This window comes from Aquarana catesbeiana, linkage group LG10 (assembly GCF_042186555.1).
Source record: "Aquarana catesbeiana isolate 2022-GZ linkage group LG10, ASM4218655v1, whole genome shotgun sequence".
NCBI classification, from domain to species: domain Eukaryota; kingdom Metazoa; phylum Chordata; class Amphibia; order Anura; family Ranidae; genus Aquarana; species Aquarana catesbeiana.
The window spans coordinates 167,127,326-167,151,094 of record NC_133333.1 but is presented as its reverse complement, the minus strand read 5'-3'; the positions used below and the strand labels follow the sequence as shown (position 1 = coordinate 167,151,094).

Sequence of the window (23,769 nt, the reverse complement as noted above, 5' to 3'; positions counted from 1 at the left end):
GAAACTATCGATGGCCCCTGCTGAGACCACCACCTGTGGAAGGGAAATCCACATCCTTGCCACTCTTGCAGTAAAGAACCCTCTGCGTAGTTTAAGGTTAAACCTCTTTTCTTCTAATTTTAATGAGTGTCCAGGTGTCTTGTTAAACTCCCTTCCGCAAAAAAGTTTTATCCCTATTGTGGGGTCACCAGTATGGTATTTGTAAATTGAAATCATATCCCCTCTCAAGTATCTCTTCTCCAGAGAGAATAAATTCAGTGCTCGCAACCTTTCTTCATAACTAATGTCCTCCAGACCCTTTTATTAGCTTTTTTTTTGCCCTTCTTTGTACTCACTCCATTTCCAGTACATCCTTCCTGAGGATGTTCATCCTTGAGATGGTTCTACACCTTCATTTGAGTCCAGCTGTGTTTGATTATACTGATTGGACGTGATTAGGAAAGCCACACACCTGTCTATATAAGACCTTACAGCTCACAGTGCATGTCAGAGCAAATGAGAATCATGAGGTCAAAGGAACTGCCTGAAGAGCTCAGAGACAGAATTGTGGCAAGGCACAGATCTGGCCAAGGTTACAAAAAAAAAATTCTGCTGCACTTAAGGTTCCTAAGAGCACAGTGGCTTCCATAATCCTTAAATGGAAGACGTTTGGGATGACCAGAACCCTTCCTAGAGCTGGCCGTCCGGCCAAACTGAGCTATCGGGGGAGAAGAGCCTTGGTGAGAGAGGTAAAGAAGAACCCAAAGATCACTGTGGCTGAGCTCCAGAGATGCAGTCGGGAGAAAGTTGTAGAAAGTCAACCATCACTGCAGCCCTCCACCAGTCTGGGTTTTATTGCAGAGTGGCGCGACGGAAGCCTCTCCTCAGTGCAAGACACATGAAAGCCTGCATGGAGTTTGCTAAAAAAAACACCTGAAGGACTCCACAGGTTAAGTACTCTGACGGCCAGTGCAGCCATGGGAGACTTCCTGACGGACATGGGTTCAGATCCACATGTCGGCGTTCACTAGTGAAGGAGCCACTCCTCACAGGTTAACTACTCTGACGGCCAGCGTAGCCATGGGAGGCTTCCTGGAAGACGTGGGACCTCGTCCTCACGTTGGCTCCTTGTGACCTTGGACAAGTCACTTAAACGGATTCCTTCCCCTGCGCAGGGGCAGCTGTCTCTAGGCAGCGGTGATGGCCTCCACCGTCAGACTCTAGGGCATGATTTCTAAGAAATACTGTTCAGATCTGTGCGACTTCAAGGTAGTCCCTGCACTACTTTGGTACCACTTTGAAGCGACTTGAGGTCCATAAACCTCTAGAATACACAGGCATTGTTTCCTGTCGCATCAAAATCGCACCCCAACGTATTCTCGGTGGCAAAAGATCACGGTAAAATCGCGCAACTTTGGGGTTGCAATAGTGGAAACTGAGCCTAAGAGGAGAAAATATTCAGCCCCTGTATACATGATTGAAGATGCGTTTTTCCTCTGCCCTGCAGGGCCTAGAAGGAAAATTAGCAACTTTAATCGCACCCGCTATCCAAGGATGGGAAGCATTGTTAGATCCCCCACTTGTGATCCCTTATCAAGGGAACAGTGGGTAGAGGATGAAGGATTACCCTCAGGTAATCAGGAAGAAAGGCAAACCGAGTACTCCTTTGCAGAGGAGACAACTAGAGTTGAACTTTTTTCAGCCTCGCAATCTGAGAAACTGCTGGTACAAACCTCTTGCAGAGATGATTTGTGCCTCTTTCAAGCTACCTCTAGTAGAGTCAGCTGATAGTTCTGTTTTTTCTTAGGTTCCTTGGAACCTTCACTGCCTTTTTCATGCGTTTCCTGTACATGTGTAGAGCCACGCAGAAGTTGAACAGATCCATTCTAGATCTAAAAGAATCTAAATCAGTTCCTGAAGATCCGCTCCTTCTATGGAGTCGATCAAGTCAGTAGTTTCTATCCTGCAAGGAGGAAAACTTCTGGCACCTATCGGCATCAGGGATGCATATCTGCATGTCCATATATTTCCCGCTCACCAAAGGTTTCTGCGATTCCAAGTAGAACAGCAGCATTTCAGTTTATAGCCTTGCCCTTTGGGCTAGCTACAGCACCTCGAATGTTCACAAAGGTGCTAGCCCCACCTGTAGCCAGGTCAAGGGCACAGGGCTTAAACAGTTTCGGCATACCTAGACCTATCTATTGCTAATAGACCAATCGCTGTTCGGAGTAAGGTGTACGCATTACAACCAGTTACCTGGAAAGGTCTGGGTTGCATTCTCAACCTAGTAAAGTCTCCATTAAAATCGCAAAAAAAGGGGCTGCAGTATTTGGGTCTGGTCATAGATACAGCCCAGAAAAAGGGTCTTCTTGCCCAGAAAGAGAAAAAAAAAACAAAACGCACAAATCCGAGTTGGTGCGGATGGTCAGGTCAAAAGGAGGTCCCTCCATTCGCCTTTGCATGAGGTTGTTAGAAAGGATGGTGGCTTCATTCTAAGCAGTTCCCTTTGCCCAGTTCCATTCGAGAATGTTGCAAAACGGTATTCTATTTGCTTGGAACAAAACGATCCAAGCTTTCGACTTGCCAATGCGGCTGTCCCCAAGGCTGTCCCAAAGCCTCAATTGGTGGTTACTAAAGAATGTCCTAAAGGGTAAATCCTTCAGACCACTTATCTGGTAAGTGGTAATGACAGAAGACAACTGTCCAAGGACAGTATTCAAGTACCGAAAGAGCCTTGCCCAGCAACATCCTAGAGGTTCGGGCAGTGCGTCTGGCTCTAAAAGCCTGGACTTCCAGGTTAAGGGATTGTCTCAACAGGATCCAATCCGTCAATGCCACGGCTGTGGCCTATATCAATCACCAAAAGGGGCACCAAGAATCTCGCAGTGCAGAGAGAAGTGAACCATATTCTGACTTGGGCAGAAAGAAATATTCCGTGCCCGTCGGCAGTCTTCATTCCGGGAATAGAGAATTGGCACGCGCACTACATGTGCCGCCAGCAGATTATTCCCAGGGGAATGGTCTATTCACCCCAACATGTTTCGGGCTGTTTGTCAAGGATGAGGGACTCCAGATGTACATCTTCTAGCATCCAGTGCAACATAAAGTTAGTCAACTTTGTGTCCACAACAAAGGATCCATTCGCATGCAGAACAGATGCATTGGTGATACTGTGGGATCAGCTTTTACTGATCTATGCATTTCCCCCTATTCAGTTGCTGCCTCGACTTCTTTGCAGGATCAAGCTAGAAAGAAAACCTGTAATTCTGGCAGCACCAGCATGGCCCAGAAGGTCATGGTATGCAGAGGTCGTAAAGATGGCAGTGGAGGATCTGTGGTCCCTTCCACTAAGGCCAGACCTGCTCTCACAGGGGCCGATATTCCATCCTACTTTATGAATGCTAAATTTAACGGCCTGGCTATTGAGACCCACATTCTGAAAAGACGTGGGCTTTCCAGGGCAGGCGGATTAATCCGCCAGTTAAATCACCCTTAAGCCCTTGGGACTTGAATTTAGTTTTGTCAGTGTTACAAATACCGCCATCCGAAGCATTACAGCATGTTCCCTTAGTCCTGACTAGGAAGCTGATATTTTTGGTTGCTATATCCTCAGCAAGGAGGGTTTCAGAATTGGCTGCTCTTTCCTGTAAAGAGCCTTATTTGATTAGAAAAAAGATTTAAAAACAAGAATTTTGGGACTTTAAATGAGGTTGAACAGGGCCGTTCATGTCCCCACCTCCATCCCGGGTAATTGTATATTAAAAAGAGAAAGATAGGCGGGACTTTAACGAGGCACACGGGAGCAACAAAAATGATTGAATATAAATATTTTTAATTGGTTCAAATTGTCATAAATTTTTCATATCAAAATTTTTCAGCTCTTTTTAATAGCCTTATTTGATTATTCATGAGGACAGAGTGGTGTTACGCCCTCGCCCAAGCTTTTTGCCAAAAGTGGTTTCAGGCTTTCATCTGAATGAAGATATTGTCCTGCCATCGTTTTTTCCAAAACCATGTTCCAAGGTAGAAAAGTCACTACATTTGTCTTGATGTGGTGAGAGCAGTGATGATCTATTTTAAAGAAAACTGCTCAGATTCGTAAGACTGATGTTTTATTTATTCTGCCAGAGGGTCCTAAAAAGGACAGGCAGTGTCAAAATCCACTGTGGCTAAGAGGATTCGGCAAATTATAATTCGAACTTATGATTTAAAGGGAAAGATTCCCCCTTTTCAAGTTAAGGCGCACTCTACCAGAGCGGTTAGTGCTTCTTGGGCAGTGCGTCACCAGGCCTCCATGTCTCAGATCTGCAAGGCCGCAACTTGGTCTTCAGTGCATACATTTACAAAATGTTATCGAGTAGATGTAAAATGGAATGAGGATATCGCCTTCGGGCACAGTGTGCTGCAAGCAGCAGTAGAATTCCTCAAGGTCTGGGGGGTGCCCTACGGGTTGTCTCCCTCCCCTCAAGTAGCATTGCTATGGGACATCCCACCAAGTAATTACTTGAGGCTCTGTGTCCTATGATGTACGATAAAGAAAATAGGATTTTTAAAACAGCTTACCTGTAAAATCCTTTTCTTGGAGTACATCATAGGACACAGAGCTCCCGCCCCTCTGTTTTATGGGGTGAGAGTATATTGCTTGGCTACAAAAACTGAGGACTCCTGGAAGGAGGAGGGGTTATATAGGGGAGTTAACTTCCTGTATTGGTTATTCCAGTGTCAACACCTGAAGGTAGGCCCATAACCCACCAAGTAATTGAGGCTCTGTGTCCCATGATGTACTCCAAGAAAAGGATTTTACAGGTAAGCTGTTTTAAAAATCCTATCTTTACCTAAGATACATAAGGATCCTCGGCCCCCCCCAGGCAGGCCCATCGTGAACGGTATTGACTACGTATCAGCGCGATTGGGTCAGTACATAGTTTATTTTTGAAACCCTTAGTTATCTACCACTACAGTGTATTTGAAAGATACTAAACACATTATTCAGATTGTGGAACGTATCCCCTGTAAGGAGAACAGCCTGTTGGTGACAGCTGATGTCAGCTCATTGTACACCATAATAGGCCACCAAGATGCTTTAAATTCTGTACAGTGGCCTCTGAACAGATCTGACTTGCCTCCCCAGATTAAGGATTTCCTTCTGAAATCTTTAGAATTCTGCCTTGCCAGAAACAATTTCTGGTACGACGGGAAATTCTTTTTGCAAACGCTTGGAGTTGCTATGGGCACTGGCTTTGCGCCGAGTGTAGCGAATATTTTTATGGCATTTTGGGAGGATGATTTTGTCTTTGGTAGCAGACCTGAGCACGGCTGGGCAAATGGGCGTACCTGTAAGTCCATTTGAATTCCCCGCCGTGCCATTGCGTGCGCGCCGGCCAGGAGCTCTGTGAGTCGGGTCGCGGGTCCTGTGGACTCGATCGCCGCGGGGATACCCGCGATCGCCTCACGGAGAGGACGAACGGGGAGATGCTGATGTAAACAGCATCTCCCCGTTCTGCCTAGTGACAAGTGTCACTCAATCTCTGCTCCCTGTCATTGGGAGCAGAGATCAGTGACGTCACACACCAGCCCATCCCCCTGACAGTTAGAAATCACTCCCCTAGGGCACACTTAACCCCTCCCCGCCCCCTAGTGGTTAACCCCTTCACTGCCAGTGTCATTTACACAGTAATCATTGCATTTTTAATCGCACTGATCGCTGTATAAATGACAATGGTCCCATAAATGTGTCAAAAATGTCCGCCATAACGTCGCAGTCACAATAAAAATCGCTGATCGCCGCCATTTCTAGTAAAAATATATAAATAATAATAATAATATAAAAATGCTATAAAACTATCCCCTATTTAGTAAACGCTATAACTTTTGCGCAAACCAATCAATCAACGCTTATTGCGATATTATTATTATTATTTTTTTTTTTTTTTACCAAAAATATGTAGAAGAATACGATTGGCCTAAACTGAGGGGAAAAAAAATGTTTTTTTTATATATTTTTGGGGGATATTTATTATAGCAAAATGTAAAAAATAATGCGTTTTTTTTTTTTTCAAAATTGTCGCTCTTATATTGTTTATAGCGCAAAAAATTAAAAATCGCAGAGGCGATCAAATACCACCAAAAGAAAGCTCTATTTGTGGGAAAAAAAGGACGTCAATTTTGTTTGGGAGCCACGTCGCACGCCTGCGCAATTGTCAGTTAAAGCGACGCAGTGCCAAATCGCAAAAAAACGCTCTGGTCAGGAAGGGGGTAAAATCTTCCGGGGCTGAAGCGGTTAACATTCAACACAAAAAGTTTGAAAAGATCATTTTGAGACATTGGGACATTTTGAAAAAAGATAATAATTTGGGCTCAGTCTTACCAGCTCGTCCTAGATTTATCTACAGGAGACCACCAACCTTGAGAGATAGGTTAGCCCCAAGTGTGGTGGATCCTCCTGTGATAAAAGAAAACAGAATTTTTAGTTTTATGCATGTGGGAAATCCCCAGCATGTAAGCAATGTAAACACAACATCAAAAAAAGGAAGGAATTTATTGCCTCCGCCACCAATAGAACTTACCAGATAAAAAAACCTAATCACGTGTGGTACCGTAGGGGTGGTATACATGCTGCAATGCAATTGCGGACTCCAGTATGTGGGGAGAACTTCTAGACCCACGGGGGTCTGCATAGCAAAACACGTAAATAATAACAAAAGAGGTGTGAAAACAAATAACATGTCTAAACATTTCAGGGTTTTCCATAACGGGGATCCGAGAAGCTTACAATTCTGGGGTTTGGAAAAAGTCATTAAACACTGGAGAGGGGGTAATAGTATAAGGCAGTTGAGTCAGCGGGAATCCCTGTGGATCCATGAAACCCGGGTTGCGGTCCCTAGGGGGTTAAACGTTGAGTTTGATCTCAACTGCTTTATATCAGACAAATAAGATCAGATAGGTTTGTGTTCATTCTTTGCTTTTTCCCCTCTTATGTGTACACTGGATTTTGATATAGTTATTGTATAGAGATGGCTGCGGGTACATAATATGAATTTTTTAATCTGCTTCACTGCCTAATGATCTGTTGGGGTCAGTGGGGATTAATGGTTCCTTGGGGTCAGTGGGGATTAATTTTTTGTTTTTATGATATTTTTCCTATTAGCTGGTGTCCCCGCTGGGTAATGTTGCCGTTTTTTAGGTGCAGTGTCCACTTCCAGCTTTTGTTACATACCTTGCAGACACCAGCACTCTATTTAAGGCTTCTGGGTGACTCACTAGCTCCACCCTTGCTGACGAAGTCCTATTAGACGTACCACCGCATACGGGGAAGGCGCTTATACTATGTACGTCACCCTCTGCCATCTCTCAGCTGTTTGCATGAGAACATGCCTTTTTTTATCCATTGAAACTTTTTGATATTTTTATTGCATGCGCTTGTTAGCGCCAAATTTTATGCTTTTTACTTAAATAAACCTACGAAGTACACTTAGAGTTTTTTTCTTTTTTTGGGACCGTTGTGTCTCCACGTTATTTTTGCCGCTGTGGGAACCAATACTGCTGCATCTCACTGCTGGATCGGTGTTTCATGGTGTTGGATTGGGGGCCCCCACAGCTGCATTGGAGTGTGCCTTCATCTCTCAGTGGATATATGCGTTTCTGACCTCCTATAATAAGAGGTCCATCTGATCCGGTAAGCGCATCTGTTTGTCGTGGAGGATATTGTCACCGACTTACCACTGGAGAATTTAATTCCTTTTATATCACGAGGGAACTTGCCATTCTTCATTTTGGACACCCGAGTCCCTATATTTTGAAAAGGACTTTTTTCCTCATATTGCGCTGCACTAACATTATTTTTATTAAGTCAGTGGATACAGCCAAATTTCTGCACCCTCAGAAGGAGGGGTTGGCAGCCCCTATACTTCTCTCTACATGGGATGACAATATACAGTTCTGAAGTTCTTGTTGCACACAATGCTTTTTCAATGTGTTGAAAAGCTTTGGAGCTGATGACTGGCCTTCCCTTCTGAAAGACAGAAAAAGGCTTTGGCGGCAAATGTGGCATCCACTGATCTGCTAAGGAGGTTGAGAAGTGCTGCTGATCCTCTTGATACTTTGCTAGGAGCCAGAATGAGCAGCTGCTATGCGCGAGACATCTGCTGTTCTATGACTGGCCTAATACCACAAAGCAACTAGTTTCTTTCATCCACGCTTGTGCTGCATGTGAAGCACCTGATTGGTTGCTGTGGGCCAACATGGACTGTCTGAGGCTATTCTTCCTTCTAGCTATTTTGTATATAAAGTACTGTAAAGGCCTTTGCTGTGCTTGGCCATACACTTCTTTTTTTTTTTTTTTTTATAGATTTTTTTTGTTTTTTTGTTCAGACTGCAGAATGAACAAGAGATCTAATCGATTACTCCATCCAAGCTGATGCATGTGGATGGATTAATCCCTTCTGCTGGCTATTGTATTCTAAAGGAGAATTTGGGGCGAGGTACTAAACATGGATCTCTAACGGATACAAATAGACCTTGGCTGAAGTTGATGGCTTAGGCTTGGCAAGTCTCCAGAAAACAGGGGCCCTTCTGAGGGGAACAGGCCACCTAGATTGCATAATATCTGTATATTTGAGCCAGAAGGCACACGATAAATGGTCCTTAGAGTCCAGAAGTATTTGTTTTGACTTCCACAAGTGACCAAAAGTTAAAGAAGCAGAAAACAGGGAGTGCACGCTGATTACAGTCACTGTTTGACAATTTTCCACCCACCTCCTTCAACAATTTATTTATACAATTTACTTTTTTGACCTAGGTGGTGTTGACCAGGGCAATCATGACTTTAATTTTGACCAATTTGGCAAGAATCAACTGAAGTTTGAGTAATGTATGGCAGCATTGACTCTGAAATACCTGTTGACCCTGTCAGTGCCTATTCTTCCTGCATAGGCTTGACATAAAACAAATCACAGGGTGCTACTGGTTTACCACTGTTCTGCTATCCTTCGTGCTTCAATAATCAGTCTACCGACATAGGGTGCCCTGTGCACTGCCGTAATCATGAGCAGCCACACCTCATGGCCCCCCAAAACTTTAGGTTGACCGCATCATTTCCAGTCTGCCCTCAGAGCACGAGGGGGAAAAAAGGAGAGCTAAGTCATGTGACCACCACTAAATATAAATACGGGGGGTATTTTGTGGCATTCTTTCAGAATGTATTTTAATGTGGTGCTCCACCCAAAAGGGGAAGCTCTGCTTGTCTACCTCCTCCCCTCCCTTCATCCAGTGCCACATTTGGCACCTTGTGGGGAGAGCGGGTACCTGGTTTTGACAGTTACCTGCTCCCACTTCCTGCTGGCCGCAGCAAACTCATCCGGAAGTTCGGCCCTCGCCGCAGCCAGCCCATTGAGAAAGCGTGGCACGATTCATGCATGCACAGTAGGTTTCCCTTGCCCAAGATGGTGGCGCCAGCACCCGAGAGCCAATTCAAGAATTGGCTTGGGTAAGGACACTGCGGGTTCCCTGGACAGGTAAGTACCATGATAGTAAAAGCCAGCAGCTACAGTATTTGTAGCTGCTGACTTTTAAAAAAACATTTTGGTTTGGGGGCTGGAGCTCCGCTTTTAAGTGTACCTGTGCCCCAGGTTGTGACCATTCAAGTATCTACAGACTTCCTTGCCCTCTGTAGCTGCTGATCTTGTGGAGGAATTCATCCTCAAAGATCACAACACAGACTCTGTAGTGGAGTTTTAGTCCTTTCTATCCTCTTAGAAACACATGCTGCATGCTTTACATCAGCGAGATTAGAGGTCGACCGATATGGGTTTTTCTCTGGCCGATGCCGATATTTAGAAATCGCAGTTGCCGATTGCCGATATATGATGCCATTATTTTTTTTTTTTCATCTCATAAAATCTAACAGTTAGACCCCTTTTACACTGGGGCTATTTTCAGGCGCTTTTGGGCTAAAAATAGCACCTGTAAAATGGCTCCCCTGCAGTCTGTGTGAAAGCTCGAGTGCTCTCACACTGAGGCGATGCGCTGGCAGGATGTTAAAAAAAAGTCCTGCAAGCAGCATCTTTGGAGCGGTGTATACCGCTCCTCCACCACTCCTGCCCATTGCAAAGCGTTTCGGCAGCAGCGCTTCCTCGGCCGCTAGCTGGGTTATAAGTGCCCCGCTAGCAGCCGAATAGCGCCGCTAAAATGACGGTAAAGCACCGCTAAAACTAACAGCGTTTTACCGTCAATGCATGCCTGCTCCAGTGTGAAAGCAGCCTTAAGTAATAAGTGATACAGAAAATTTTTTACATTTAAACATTTATTAAACAAAACAAACCTCCAATCAGTTCACTTGTATGTATAATTTAGATTTAAAAAAATAACTATATCTTAAATATTAAATACACAAAAACAGGTAATCAAAACTTTTGGACGAAAAAAAATGGGCTAACTTTACTGCTTATTTTTTTTTTTTTAAATTTCATTCGTGTATTTTAAAAAAAAAAAAAATTGCGTTTTGAAAGACCGCTGCGCAAATACCGTGTGACATAAAATATTGCAACAACCGCTATTTTATTCCCTAGAGTCTCTGCTAAAAAAAATATATGTAATGTTTGGGGGTTCTAAGTGATTTTCTAGCAGAAAATACAGGATTTTTACTTGTAAGCAACAAGTGTCAGAAAAGATTTAGTCTTTAAATGGTTAAACTGAGAACTCCTACACACAGAGTTCAGTCTATTGATAAAAGAACCTGAAGAGATACAAATGTTTCTTCTTATCAGATTTGGCAGGCTGCCCAGAGGAGGAGAGAAGAAAACTTCAGACAACTTGCATTGACTTCTATTACAGAAGTCGTTTGCAAGTCCCGCTGAAGTTTTATAATCGGCTTTTTTTATCAGCGAAATTGGCCAATGCCGATTTAAGTAAAAAAAGCGAAATATCTGCCGCTATATCGGTCGACCTCTAAGCGAGATGGCAGGCTGCTAAGTTCTTGTCATAAAAAGTAATGGAAGAGGAGCGGTGATTTTTCAGGGTTATTTTGTAAACTTTGAAGATGCATTTCTCCACCATGCCTACAGCTACAGAGGTCAGTCATGCTTGTTTTTTAAATTGTTTGTTTTTATTGCTTGTTCAGCGTGTGTAAATATTTCATAGTGCATATTCTAGGCACAGGTATACAGTAGTTTCACATATCATATTTAGGTGGCAGGATCATTTAATGTGCTTTTTAAGATTTTACAGATACTATAATAACACTGATGGTCCAGTAGGGTTAGAGCTTGTACTTAAAGGACATCAGTTCACACGACCACGACTTGTCATGTGACTTGAGCATTTAAAGTCACATGACAAGTTGCACCCCATTAATGGCAATGGAATCGTTTTAATCGGTGCAGGTTAGAAAAAGGTTCCTGCACTGCTTTGGGGCGACTTCATCATGACTTGGCATTAACTTCTGTTAATGAAGTTGCGTGGCTTTCCAGTCCTGGCAGTGTGAACCCAGCCCAAAGTGTGCATAGGGCAGCATAATTATTGCCTACAGCCCCATTATTAGGTTTCAGTGAGAGCCCATTGGGAGGGTGGGGTGACTGTTAGTCACTCCAAACCAGCCCCTGTAAATGATGCGGTCGGTGCCGGCATGCCGATCAATGTTTTCACAATGAGTCCAGTATGCAACAAGGGTAAGTGCAAATTCCACCTGCTTCCCTGGGGCTTTAGCTAATGGCTTCATGGAGTTATTTAAATTCTTTTCCCTAATGCTGTGAATCTTCATGGTCTTTTCAAAATCTTATTATGTTTTAAGAATTTCCTTTGATGGGAAAATAAAAGCCTTTAAAAATGTTCTTATAATTTGCTTTAACCTTCTGCTACCTTGTTATTTTGTAAAGGTGCATGCAATTTTTGTACTTCCCGTCTGTTTTTAACTGCTAATGCCATTTAAATTTCCATAAAAGGCACCGAGAACAGCCTATTCTAGCAGACTTCTCTGTACAATGAAATCTGTTCTTAAAGTCAAGTCCCCTATTTCTATAATGGTCCTCCACATTAAAAAAGTTATTGTTAGGATTATGCCGTTGGCTTTCTTTTGTTAACAGGCAATCTCTCTGCATCAAAGTTTTCTAAAGATTAATTTGCCCAACGTAAAAATCCCTAAGAGCGCTATGTGGTTTTTGGGAATGTTATTCTGTATCAAATCCGGTTGGGCGTTTTTAGCACATGCATGGGTTGTGGGATTTTTTCAGATGAGCTGAATGTTTGGTTTATTTTTATGAGCTGAGCCTTCTAATTCAGATGTACCTAAAATAAACTTTCTTCTCTTCCGTTGTCTGAGTGTTTTGTCTTGCTATCCAAGTGACGCTCCAGGAAAACTGTTTAATCCACACGTGAAATACTGTATATGAATGCTTACCATTTTTATGTGTCAAAGGGTTTGTAATTTTGGCAAGCCATTTTTGTGATGCACATGCTCATACCTACACATGATATACAGTGAGGGAAAAAAGTATTTGATCCTCAGCTGATTTTGTACGTTTTGCCCACTGACAGAAACGATCAGTCTATAATTTTAATGGTAAATTTATGTTAACAGTGAGAGACAGAATAACAACAAAAAATCCAGAAAAATGCAATTCAAAAGTTATAAATTGGTTTGCATTTTAATGAGCGAAATAAGTATTTGATCCCCTATCAATCAGCAAGATTTCTGGATCCCAGGTGTCTTCTATACAGGCAACAAGCTGAGATTAGGAGCACTCTCTTAAAGGGAGTGCTCCTAATCTCAGTTTGTTGCCTTTATAAAAGACACCTGTCCACAGAAGCAATCAATCAGATTCCAATCTCTCTACCATGGCCAAGACCAAAGAGCTGTCTAAGGATGTCAGGGACAAGATTGTAGACCTACACAAGGCTGGAATGGACAGACCATCGCCAAGCAGCTTGGTGAGAGGGTGACTACAGTTGGTGTGATTATTTTCGAATGGAAGAAACACAAAAATAACTGACAATCTCCCTCGGTCTGGGGCTCCATGCAAGATCTGTACTCGTGGAGTTTCAATGATCATGAGAATGATGAGGGATCGGCCCAGAACTACACAGGAGAATTGTGTCAATGAGTCAAGGCAGCTGGGTTCATAGTCGCCAAGAAAACAATTGGTAACACACTACGCCGTGAAGGACTGAAATCCTGCAGTGTCCGCAAAGTCCCCTTGCTTAAGAAAGCACATGTACAGGCCCGTCTGAAGTTTGCTAATGAACATCTGAATGATTCAGAGGAGAACTGGGTGAAAGTGTTGTGGTCCGAGGAGACTAAAATCTAGCTTTTTGGCATCAACTCAATTCGCCGTGTTTGGAGGAGGAGGAATGCTGCCTATGACCCCAAGAACACCATCCCCACCATCAAACGTGGAGATGGAAACCTTTTATGCTTTGGGGGTTTTATATTTGATTGTACTCCGTGATCACCTCCTCCTTAACTCAATGAATACTGGGGTATCTGGCAGGAGCATCATAGGATAGACGCTGGTCTGAATGGTATGACTCCCCCCCCCCCCCCCCCCCCCCCTCCCCCTTTTTTCACTGCACAAGGATACCCTATAGGGAGCTGTAGAGGGGTTCATTGCAACATATCTACTCGAGGTAGAGAGACCCTGGAGGAGCTAAGGAGTCCAGATACTCCAGTATCCATTGAGCTAAGGAGGAGGTGATCAACCCATGAACTGCCTGGACACACATTACACCATTTCTACCCCAGCAGGGGTGTAGGGTTCTGGTGAATGGGGAGCTGAAGAGGAGCACAGAAGTCATCTGTTTTATGGTCACGGCACAGACCACATTGGTTAAAGCACAAAAGCCACTGGAAATTTTGATACTCCATGCAATATTTCGTGGACTTTAAAATGGAAATCTCAATTTAAGTGTACCAGATTCTGCTGTAGACATTCTTCAGTGGACTTTCACCATATCATCTTTTTTTTTTTTTTTTTTTATTGCATTTTCAAGTTTATTTTTTTCATCACTTAAAGATTGTATTTGTATAGTGTATAAGGAATTATAAGTCACGTATGGTAGGGTCTCCATGTGGTAGATTTCCAATTTAATTGGGCACATGCAGACCTGATAAGAAATCTATATTATAACCTTGCACGTGCACTTGCACTTTAAGTCTATAGTATCAAGTATTCACAGGGATAAAAATCTCACTGAAATAGGAGCACAAATCAGTATACACATATTATCTGGTAAAGAGAACACTGATGATATTCCTTACCCCAATTGTCCACCTGGGATAAGTGACCCAAATAGTGGTTCACTTTTGAGGTGACGGAAGTGAAAAAACACCTTCCCTGCTTGCACACCCACCCGGTAAGAGTGACCCATTGTGGAGGATCACTCTTCGGGTAATGGGCAGCGCCATCAACCCTGCACTTATATAAAAATGATTATGCTTTGGGGGTGTTGTCCTGCCCCCTTAGCAGAAAAACTTCACCGCTTCAAAAGCACGAGAAGATGGAAGGGGCCATGTACCATCAATTCTTGGGTGAGAACCTCCTTTCCTCAGCCAGGGCATTGAAAATGGGTCGTGGATGGGAATTCCAGCAGGACAGTGACCCAAAACACATGGCCAAGGCAAGAAGCAAATTAAAGTCCTGGAGTGGCCTAGCCAGTCTCCAGACCTTAATACTGTAGAAAATATATGGAGGGAGCTGAAGGTTTGAGTTGCCAAATGTCAGCCTCAAAACTTTAATGACTTGGAGAGGATCTGCAAAGAAGCGTGGGGCAAAATCCCTCCTGAGATGTGTGCAAACCTGGTGGCCATCTACAAGAAATGTCTGACCCTTGATTGCCAACAAAGGTTTTGACATCAAGTACTAAGTCATGTTATACGAAAGGGGTCAAATACTTATTTCACTCCTTTTAAAATGAGAATCCATTTTACAACTTTTTTGAAAACGTGTTTTTCTGGATATTTTTTTGTTTGTCTCACTGTTAAAATAAACCTACCATTAAAATTATAGACTGATCATTTCTTTGTCAGTGGGCAAATGTACAAAAAAATAAAAAAAAGTAAAGGATCAAAGCTGTAGAGATTTACAAACTCTTAAGTTTTTACAAGTCAACAGGAATGCAAAAGCCATTTGATGCAGCTTAGAATGCAACCAAATGCAGGTTAGAAGCATCAGTGAATGAACTTTGATAAAACGCAGAAGCATCTCAAACATTTGCAGGGTGCCTTCGTAGCATTCTGCTTGCAGGTGAAGCTGTCTGGGCCTGGGGCTTTGCCTGTCTGTCCATCTATGCAAATTCTTACTTATGCCAAGTTTGGTCAGGGGCCAGTCAATCTTTAACATGCTATTTTGACTGTGAAATGCATGCCTTGTGTACTTGGTGGCAATGACAACGTTGACTTCAGCATTGCATCGCATAATTTCCAAACCTTAAGCCACCATGCTGTTTATTTTTAGGGTATATGGATATTCCATAGTTGGGAAAAATCTGTCTATACCAAGAAGTGACTGGCATTTAAAACTGGACTCCTGCAAATATAGAAGACACAAATTGGGCTTCACGCTGTTCAATAATGCTTTTGCTTTTGCTTTTTCTTTTTCTTTTTTCAATCTGGGTATTTGCCAGGGCTGGGTAAATCTCAGAATTGGATGTATACAAACGCAGATTTTTTTTTTTGGCAAATAAAACCTCTTTATGAAGTTCATCTATGTATTAAACAGTTTGGCTTTAAGTAATTATTACTCTGGGGGGTTTCGACTTCAGGAACATGATTATGAAGTCTATGGCCATCTTTTGGTTGACATGCTGGTTGTGTGTGGAGATTCAAGCCAGGCCAACAGTCTAATTTCTTAAATGTTGATAGTGTCTAAATTTGTATGTTTAGCTAGTGGCTGCCCTACTGTCTTTAAATAGGAGCAGTGTCTTTTTTAGTCACATAAATAGTTGTATGTCTTAAAATGTCCAATCATTTGTAAACTCTAAGGCCGGGTTCACACTTCGCCCTGCGACTTCATGTCCAACTTCCATGCGACTTCAATGAACAGGATCAGACTTTGAGATGATTGCGACTTGTCATTTGACCAATCAAAACTATTCCTTTTGCTTCTGGTGTGGATAAAACCTCATACCAAATTTATCAGAAAAAAAACCCTGGCGTGGGGGTCCCCCTCCTAGATCCATACTAGGCCCTTTTGAGTCTGGTAGGGATCTTGAAGGTGAACCCCACGCTAACATTTAAAAAAAAAAAAAAAAACAGCATGCGATCCCCCCCAAGATCATACAAGACCCTTCGGTCTTTCCCATCAAAAATCAAACCGGACCGAAGGATCTGGTATGGTCTTGGGGGGACCCCCACGCCTCCCCCCCCCCCCCCCCATAGGGTTTCCCTTCAAGATCCTCAGAGCACAAGCTGGATCAGTTAATATGATGATCTGACTTGGTTGCGACTTACATTCAAACCAATGGGCTGAAATCATGCCCAAGTCCAACCAAAGTAGTGTAGGAACCTTTTTCAAAGTCGGACCAGTTAAGACAGTTCTCAAAGGGAACCATTGATTTTGACATGTCATGCGGCTTGTGCTCTCAAAGTTGGACCAGTGTGAACTGGCCCTAAAGATACTTTTAGCTTGAGTGCCAAAAGCCAAAAGCTGTGTGGGGTAGGGGATGTCTTTTGTCATATCCTCATATGTTCCATTTTTATCTAGAATCAGAATGAGGAGATCAAGAAGCAGTTGTCTGATTTACAAGTGGAGCATAGCAGCCTAAAGCTGGAACACCGCAAAACCATTGAGCTGCACAACCAGCAAGTATCCCAACTCCAGAGAGACAAAGATAATGAGATTCTCAATCTGCAAGGTGAGTATCTCTGCCTATGGGTTAGTAAACTGTTAACATCTAGGTCGACTTTTGGATAAAGTGCAGAAGAACTAGAACCTCTGAGTTCTCTAAACCTGTTTACTGCTATCTGGACCACCATTGAAAAGATCCCCCCTCATTTTCTGTTCTAGGGACAATCTTTTACCAGACTAGACAGAAGTAAGGCAAAATCTTTACTAGGGAAATTGACAACAAAGCTTAGAGGTTCTAGCATCCCCCTACCTACGTTAAAGCGGGTTTACTTTTACTTTTATCTGTTGCTGTTTTTGGAGACTTTCATGACGTCCTGTCTGGTAAGAAGGTTGTCCCTGGGACAGGGAGTAGGAGCAAATCGCTCAGAAACTGGACAGCAGTAAAACATGATGGGGGGTTCTCATCTTTCTCTGCTCTATTCTGTCCTATCCTATCCAAATCCAAAAAAAAGGTTTTGGCTATAGATGCACTTTAAGCTGAACTCCAGGAACACAACCAATCCAATACAAAATGGTCAAAATTGTGCTAGTGCTGATTATAAACCTATTTAAAGTGACTGTCGGTGCATGCCTGCGCTCTACTGCCCTCCACACATTCTTATTGGACCTGTGACTAGGCGTGGGAGGCGGTATTGTCACTGCCAGGAAATGGCACCTGCTACCAGCTTTTGTTGTTGGTTTGTTTGTGACATATCAACAGATTTTTACAATCAAATAATGGATTGACAATCCATTATTTGATTTGTAAGCTCTAATGAGAAGGGCCCTCGTTGGGAGGCATGGTTGGTGGAGTAGAGCTGGCTGACACTGCCTAGCATTTCACATGGGTCAGAAGAACAGTGTCCCAGACACTTCACATCCTTGACAAAGATTATTTTCGCTTCTAGATTTCCATCCTTGTCAGGACCTACAGTGGGAATCGAAAGTTTGGGCACCCCAGGTAAAAATGTGTATTAATGTGCATAACGAAGCCAAGGAAAGATGGAAAAATCTCCAAATGGCATCAAATTACAGATTAGACATTCTTATAATATGTCAAAAAAAGTTAGATTTTATTTCCATCATTTACACTTTCAAAATTACAGAAAACATAAAAAATGGTGTCTGCAAAAGTTTGGGCACCCTGCAGAATTTATAGCATGCACTGCCCCCTTTGCAAAGCTGAGACCTGCCAGTGTCATAGATTGACATCACCTGGTCTTCCCAGACGATGATTGAGAACAATCTCAAAGGTTTTAAATGGCCAGACTCATCTGACCTTGCCCCAACAATCGGCACCATGAGTTCTTCTAAGCAGTTGTCTAGAAAACTGAAAATAGTTGACGCTCACAAAGCTGGAGAAGGCTATAAGATGATAGCAAAGCGTTTTCAGATGTCAATATCCTCTGTTCGGAATGTAATTACGAAATGGCAGTCATCAGGAACAGTGGAAGTTAAAGCAAGATCTGGAAGACCAAGAAAAATATCACAGAACAGCTCGCAGGATTGTGAGAAAAGCAACTCAAAACCCACGTTTGACTGCACGATCCCTCCAGAAAGATCTGGCAGACACTGGAGTTGTGGTACACTATTCCACTATAAAGAGATACTTGTACAAATATGGTCTTCATGGAAGAGTCATCAGAAGAAAACCTCTTCTACATCCTCACCACAAAAATCAGCGTTTGAACTTTGCAAATGAACATGTAGACAAGCCTGAGGCATTTTGGAAACAAGTTCTGTGGACCGATGAGGTTAAAATAGAACTTTTTGGCCGGAATGAGCAAAGGTACGTTTGGAGAAGAAAGGGCACAGAATTTAATGAAAAGAACCTCTGTCCAACTGTTAAGCATGGGGGTGGATCAATCATGCTTTGGGGTTGTATTGCAGCCAGTGGCACAAGGAACATTTCACGAGTAGAAGGAAAAATGGATTCAATAAAATTTCAGCAAATTTTGGATGGTAACTTGATGCCATCTGTGAAAAAGCTGAAGTTAAAGCGGGGGTCCACCTATCTATCGTTTTTTTTTTTTTTTTGGAGTTCATTCACAAACTTTTCTTCTCATGATTATCTACTCACATGTTCTGTGTAATAAGTCCACCTGTGTCCGATTTCGTTGTAAAGAATAACTTATAAAATTCACTGAAGGCGGTTTCCATCTTCATTGTGGGCATTTGAAGCCCACAAGAATGTATTTCCTGGATGCTGTGAATGCTGTGCTCCCAGCATTCACCGAGATGTTGTGATGACGCTGTTGCACAATGCATGCTGGGAAGCCTGAGACTAGCTCCCAGGGGACTGTGGGAGGTCTGGGAGAGGCTAGAAACACGCCTACTCCCATGGGAGGAAAACCAGGAAGTGCTAAGAAGATTAGAAAAAAAAAGGTAATTATGGCGATTTAAATTTTTTTACACAGCATGTCAGCATCTAGGCAAGGAAGAGAATGCATAGGATAATGTTCAAAATTTGGGTGGAACCCCGCTTTAAAGAGGATGGCTTCTACAAATGGATAATGATCCTAAACACACCTCAAAATCCACGGGGGATTACATCAAGAGGCGTAAACTGAAGGTTTTGCCATGGCCTTCACAATCTCCTGACCTCAACATTATTGAAAATCTATGGATAGACCTTTAAAAGAGCAGTGCGTGACAGACAGCCCAGAAATCTCAAAGAACTGGAAGACTTTTGTAAGGAAGAATGGGCAAAGATACCTCAAACAAGAATTGAAAGACTCTTGGCTGGCTACAAAAAGCGTTTACAAGCTGTGATACTTGCCAAAGGGGGCAGTACAAGATATTAACTCTTCAGGGTGCCCAAACTTTTGCAGACACCATTTTTTATGTTTTCTGTAATTTTGAAAGTGTAAATGATGGAAATAAAATCTAACTTTTTTGGCATATTATAAGAATGTCTAATCTGTAATTTGATGCCATTTGGAGATTTTTCCATCTTTCCTTGGCTTCGTTATGCACATTAATACACATTTTTACTTGGGGTGCCCAAACTTTCGATCCCCACTGTACTTTGAAAACTAAAGGAGCTCTCTCCTAAATGGCTGGATTTTCCTAGCCTGATGGGGGTTTTCTCTTTGTGAATAGACAGGTACTCTTGGGCAACCTGAGCCTACTTGTCGGTGCACCTAAAGCCGCAAGGAAGACATGGTAAAAAAAATAGACTGTTCATTGTTCATGGTAAAAAAGACTCACCTCTTGGGTTCATGACCCCTATAGGACTGACCCCTCTTGGCAATCTGTTTATTCTTTCAGATACTATTTCAAAACTGCGTGAAGAAAGTAAACTTCTCAGGAAGGCACACCAAGATGTTCACTCACAGCTTCTAGGTGCACAGGTAAACAGAACTCATTGGCTGAGTGTAGTTTGCGCTGATGTGATTTGGTTAATGGTTTTGCTACAGCAAAATAGGTACATTGCCAGACAACACTCTGGTTTTCCTGAAAGCAAGTTTTCCGTATGCCGACACCAAGCTTTTCCAGCTGTTAGAGCAGTTCCCGCAAGCCAAACGGGAATGAGTCTTGCATCGCACGCCGGCGGAGCAACTACATGGCGATACCTTCCCTTATCTATCTCTAACTGCTGGAAAAGCTTGGTGTCGGCATACGGACACCAAAACCATGTGAGTTTTTAGTATTTTTTATGGTTTAATAAACAGCAACAAGCATATTGCACTATGATGGGTTCTGATTGTTTTTTCCATGAAAACGGATCTATTGGCTTTATTGCATTGGGGTCAGATTGAGATTCACAGCAAGTGGAATGGTTATCCCATAATGAACCAAAGGCTTTCATATACTAATATCTGGTGAGTGGCCAACTTATGCGGTGGTGGTGTTGTCACTGGATTTCAGTCACATGAATCACGCATGAGAAATCAAGAGCACAGAAATGGCACAATTATAGTGGATGGTCCACTCAAGGATATATGCACGAGCACTATTGAATGAATATGAATTGTTTTATTCATTTATGTCTATAATTGGATTATAATTTATTAAGGTGTCCAGCTTACTGGTAGATACATAAGTGTTGTCACTATATAATTTGTTTTTTTGATTGGTGTAGAATAAGTGGTCTCTTCACTAAAATCGCTAGAGGTAGCGCAGTTAGCACTTGATACATATTTACGCATTTTCCTCCACTTGTTGGAGAAATACACTTTTTGGCTGCAGCAACCAGTTTTTTTATATAAAAAGTTGGTTTTATATAGGTTTGCGCCGGTGTCACACACATATTAAAACTTGGTGAAATAGATTTTCAAACTGAATATTTACAACTTTGGATTTTTACTTTTTTTGTTTATTTAATGATGCTATCAGGTACTCTCTCGTTCTATACTACCTACACTGAATTCTATTTTTTTTTTTTTTTATCAGTGGTGAACAAATCTATGGCACTGCCTATGATTTACTTATTTATTTTTAACTGAAATGACTGATGCTCATCCCAATACTTGTAAAAATGTGGATAGAAATTGCGCAGGTGAAATACTAAATCAAAACAGCAGCTGGCAATTGCACAACAGAACATTCGTGCATGAAAAATATATAACCCAAAATTGCAGCGCTAAAATGGCAAGCGATAAAACCAAAATGCAAATTAAATAAACAGTGAGAAGTCCATGGGAACATCTAAAATATATTAATGTTCAAATCCATGAGGAAATCCAAAATAAACAAACAATTGAACACCAAAAGTGCACCTTCCACCGTGAAAAAAAAAAAAAAAACAGAGGCTTTGACCTTACCAGATGACTAGACTCCAAGTTAAAGGGGTCTAGCAAAGCGTGGATGAGTGTAATACATACAATCCATCCTTTGGATATAAACAGGATGATAGAAGTATCAACACAAGGTGGCTGTTCTCTATTTCTCCCTCCCAAGTACGATAAAAGAAAGGAGAAGAACAACGCCAACATAGCATAAAACCGTGATGGTTTATTGAGGTAGCCTAAGTCCAAACAGACAAGGATAAAACCGTTTGCACAGTAAAAAATGGTCTGCAGATCACATAGGAACTAGCATGGTGAGACTTGACATAGACTCCACCCTCCTAGTTTTGTGATAACTGACATCATCCCATTACTTCACTGCATGCTCTGTTTTAATTTCCATTGACTTCCTAATTATTTAAGCTATAGGATGAGCTTCAACAGTCAGGGACTTAAAAGCATATATGAACTGCCATTGCTTATTTTTAGTATGTTGAGTCTTGTTTTGTGGTGCAAAAACAATTCAACCCTAAGGCTCGATTCACACCTATGCATGTTGCTTTTGAGCGTTTTTGGAGGTTTTTTTTTCATGCTTGCCACGTTTTTGAGCCGCGTTTTTGCCGCGTTTTTGCCGCGTTTTTGCCGCGATTTGCGTTTTGCGTTTTTTTTTGTTTTTTTTTTTTTTTCATTTTTTTTTACAGTCTTAAAAAAAAATTACAAAAAAAAAAAAAAATAAAAAAAAAAAAAAACCGGCAAAAACACACCAAAAACGCATCAAAAACGCTGCAAAAACGCAGCACTTGCGTTTTTGATGCTTGTCCATTGAAAACCATTACATGCAAAACGCTGCTTTTTGCATGAAAAAAAGTCCCCGACCCTTTCCAAAAACGCTGAGATACAAAAAAGCATTGATGTGAACATGTTCCATAGGAACCCATGTTAAAAAATTCCCGTGCATTTCTGCAAAATGCAAAATGCATCAAAAAACGCGCTAGTGTGAATGGGACCTAAATTATGAAAAAAAAAAAATCAAGAAAATGTATCAATGAGAGATGTCATTATTTTTATTTTTTTTTTTCACCATCATCACTTGAATGTAAGTAAGCAGTGGAGGAGCAAATCGCCCATGCATTTAAAGTGATTTGTAAATGATCACCTTGTAAAAAAAAAAAAATCATTCGGTTTAAAATCGAAATGAGATGCAAAATACTTTTGTATAGAGAGAAAAAAAAACATAAGTACTTCTTCTTCTTTTTTTTTTTTTTTTTTTTTTTTTGACATTCCCTCTGTTCTCAGCTGCATAAACGCTGGAGGGAAGAGCAGCAGCAGCACACTGAACTTCCCAGTGAATGGCTGTGCAGCAGAAGTGTTAGAACAAGTCTGATCATTGGAGGAGAGCAGGCTGAGTTCCCAGCATAGCTAGAGAACTGACCATGGTGTGTTTTCTTGCTTAGGCTCCATGTACACATAGGCTTTTTAGATCGTTTAGGAGCTGCTGTGGTTAGGGGAGATTCAACCTCCCTCTCCTGAACATGGAAGAATGCCGTTCAGGATAGCAACGCTTTGGCCTCAAAACACGGCAAAATCAACATAGAATCACAGCACGGGGGCGTGGCCGGATGGTGAAGAGAGCAGTCGCATAGACACACAGCTCCGGCTTTCAACGACCATCCTGCAGCTATCCTTGGTCCTAAATCCTCATGGAAGGTATCATTCTGTTCCCCACGGCTGTGGGTAAAAACCAGACTGGCTGACATGGTGAAATACGGGCCGCCGCGGCCCTCGCACACAGCGGAACAACTGGTGCGGTTCCGGAGGCAAAATGGCGCCGAGACACATGCAGGGCATTCAGACACGCTGCAGCCCTCCTCCTCAGCCATCCAGGACTCTGTAACAGGGGTGAGTGCATCAATTCCTGCTATATTCCGCACACATACAGAACCCCTGCAGACACAGGAATCACAGCATTCTGCTGAGTTTAGCCAGGCTGAGGATTCTCCTCCTGCTGAGCCTACATTATCTACTATTATGCTGACTATCCAGGATTGCAAGGCCTCCCTTTCCACTCAAATAGCTTCTATCCGTATGGACTTTTCATTATTGAAACAAGATGTCCAGAACCTCAGAGACCGCACAGGGGATGCTGAGGAACGGATCAGTACATTAGAAGATACTGTACACCCCATGTCTGTTACTATACGTGATACTACAAGCGAGATGGCAGCATTACGCGCTAAAATTGACGA

At 42.3% G+C, this 23,769-nt stretch overlaps 1 protein-coding gene across 7 annotated transcripts in view; it reads left to right on the top strand.

Moving 5' to 3' along the window:
- Positions 1-23,769, top strand: part of LOC141111009 (uncharacterized) — a 201,888-nt gene that overhangs the window by 68,028 nt on the left and 110,091 nt on the right. For all 7 annotated transcript variants that reach the window (XM_073602902.1, XM_073602900.1, XM_073602898.1 and 4 more), the window contains 2 exons: positions 16,671-16,821; positions 20,064-20,146. In XM_073602902.1, coding sequence (XP_073459003.1) covers positions 16,671-16,821; positions 20,064-20,146 — 234 coding nt within the window. The remainder of the gene's footprint in view (positions 1-16,670; positions 16,822-20,063; positions 20,147-23,769) is intronic.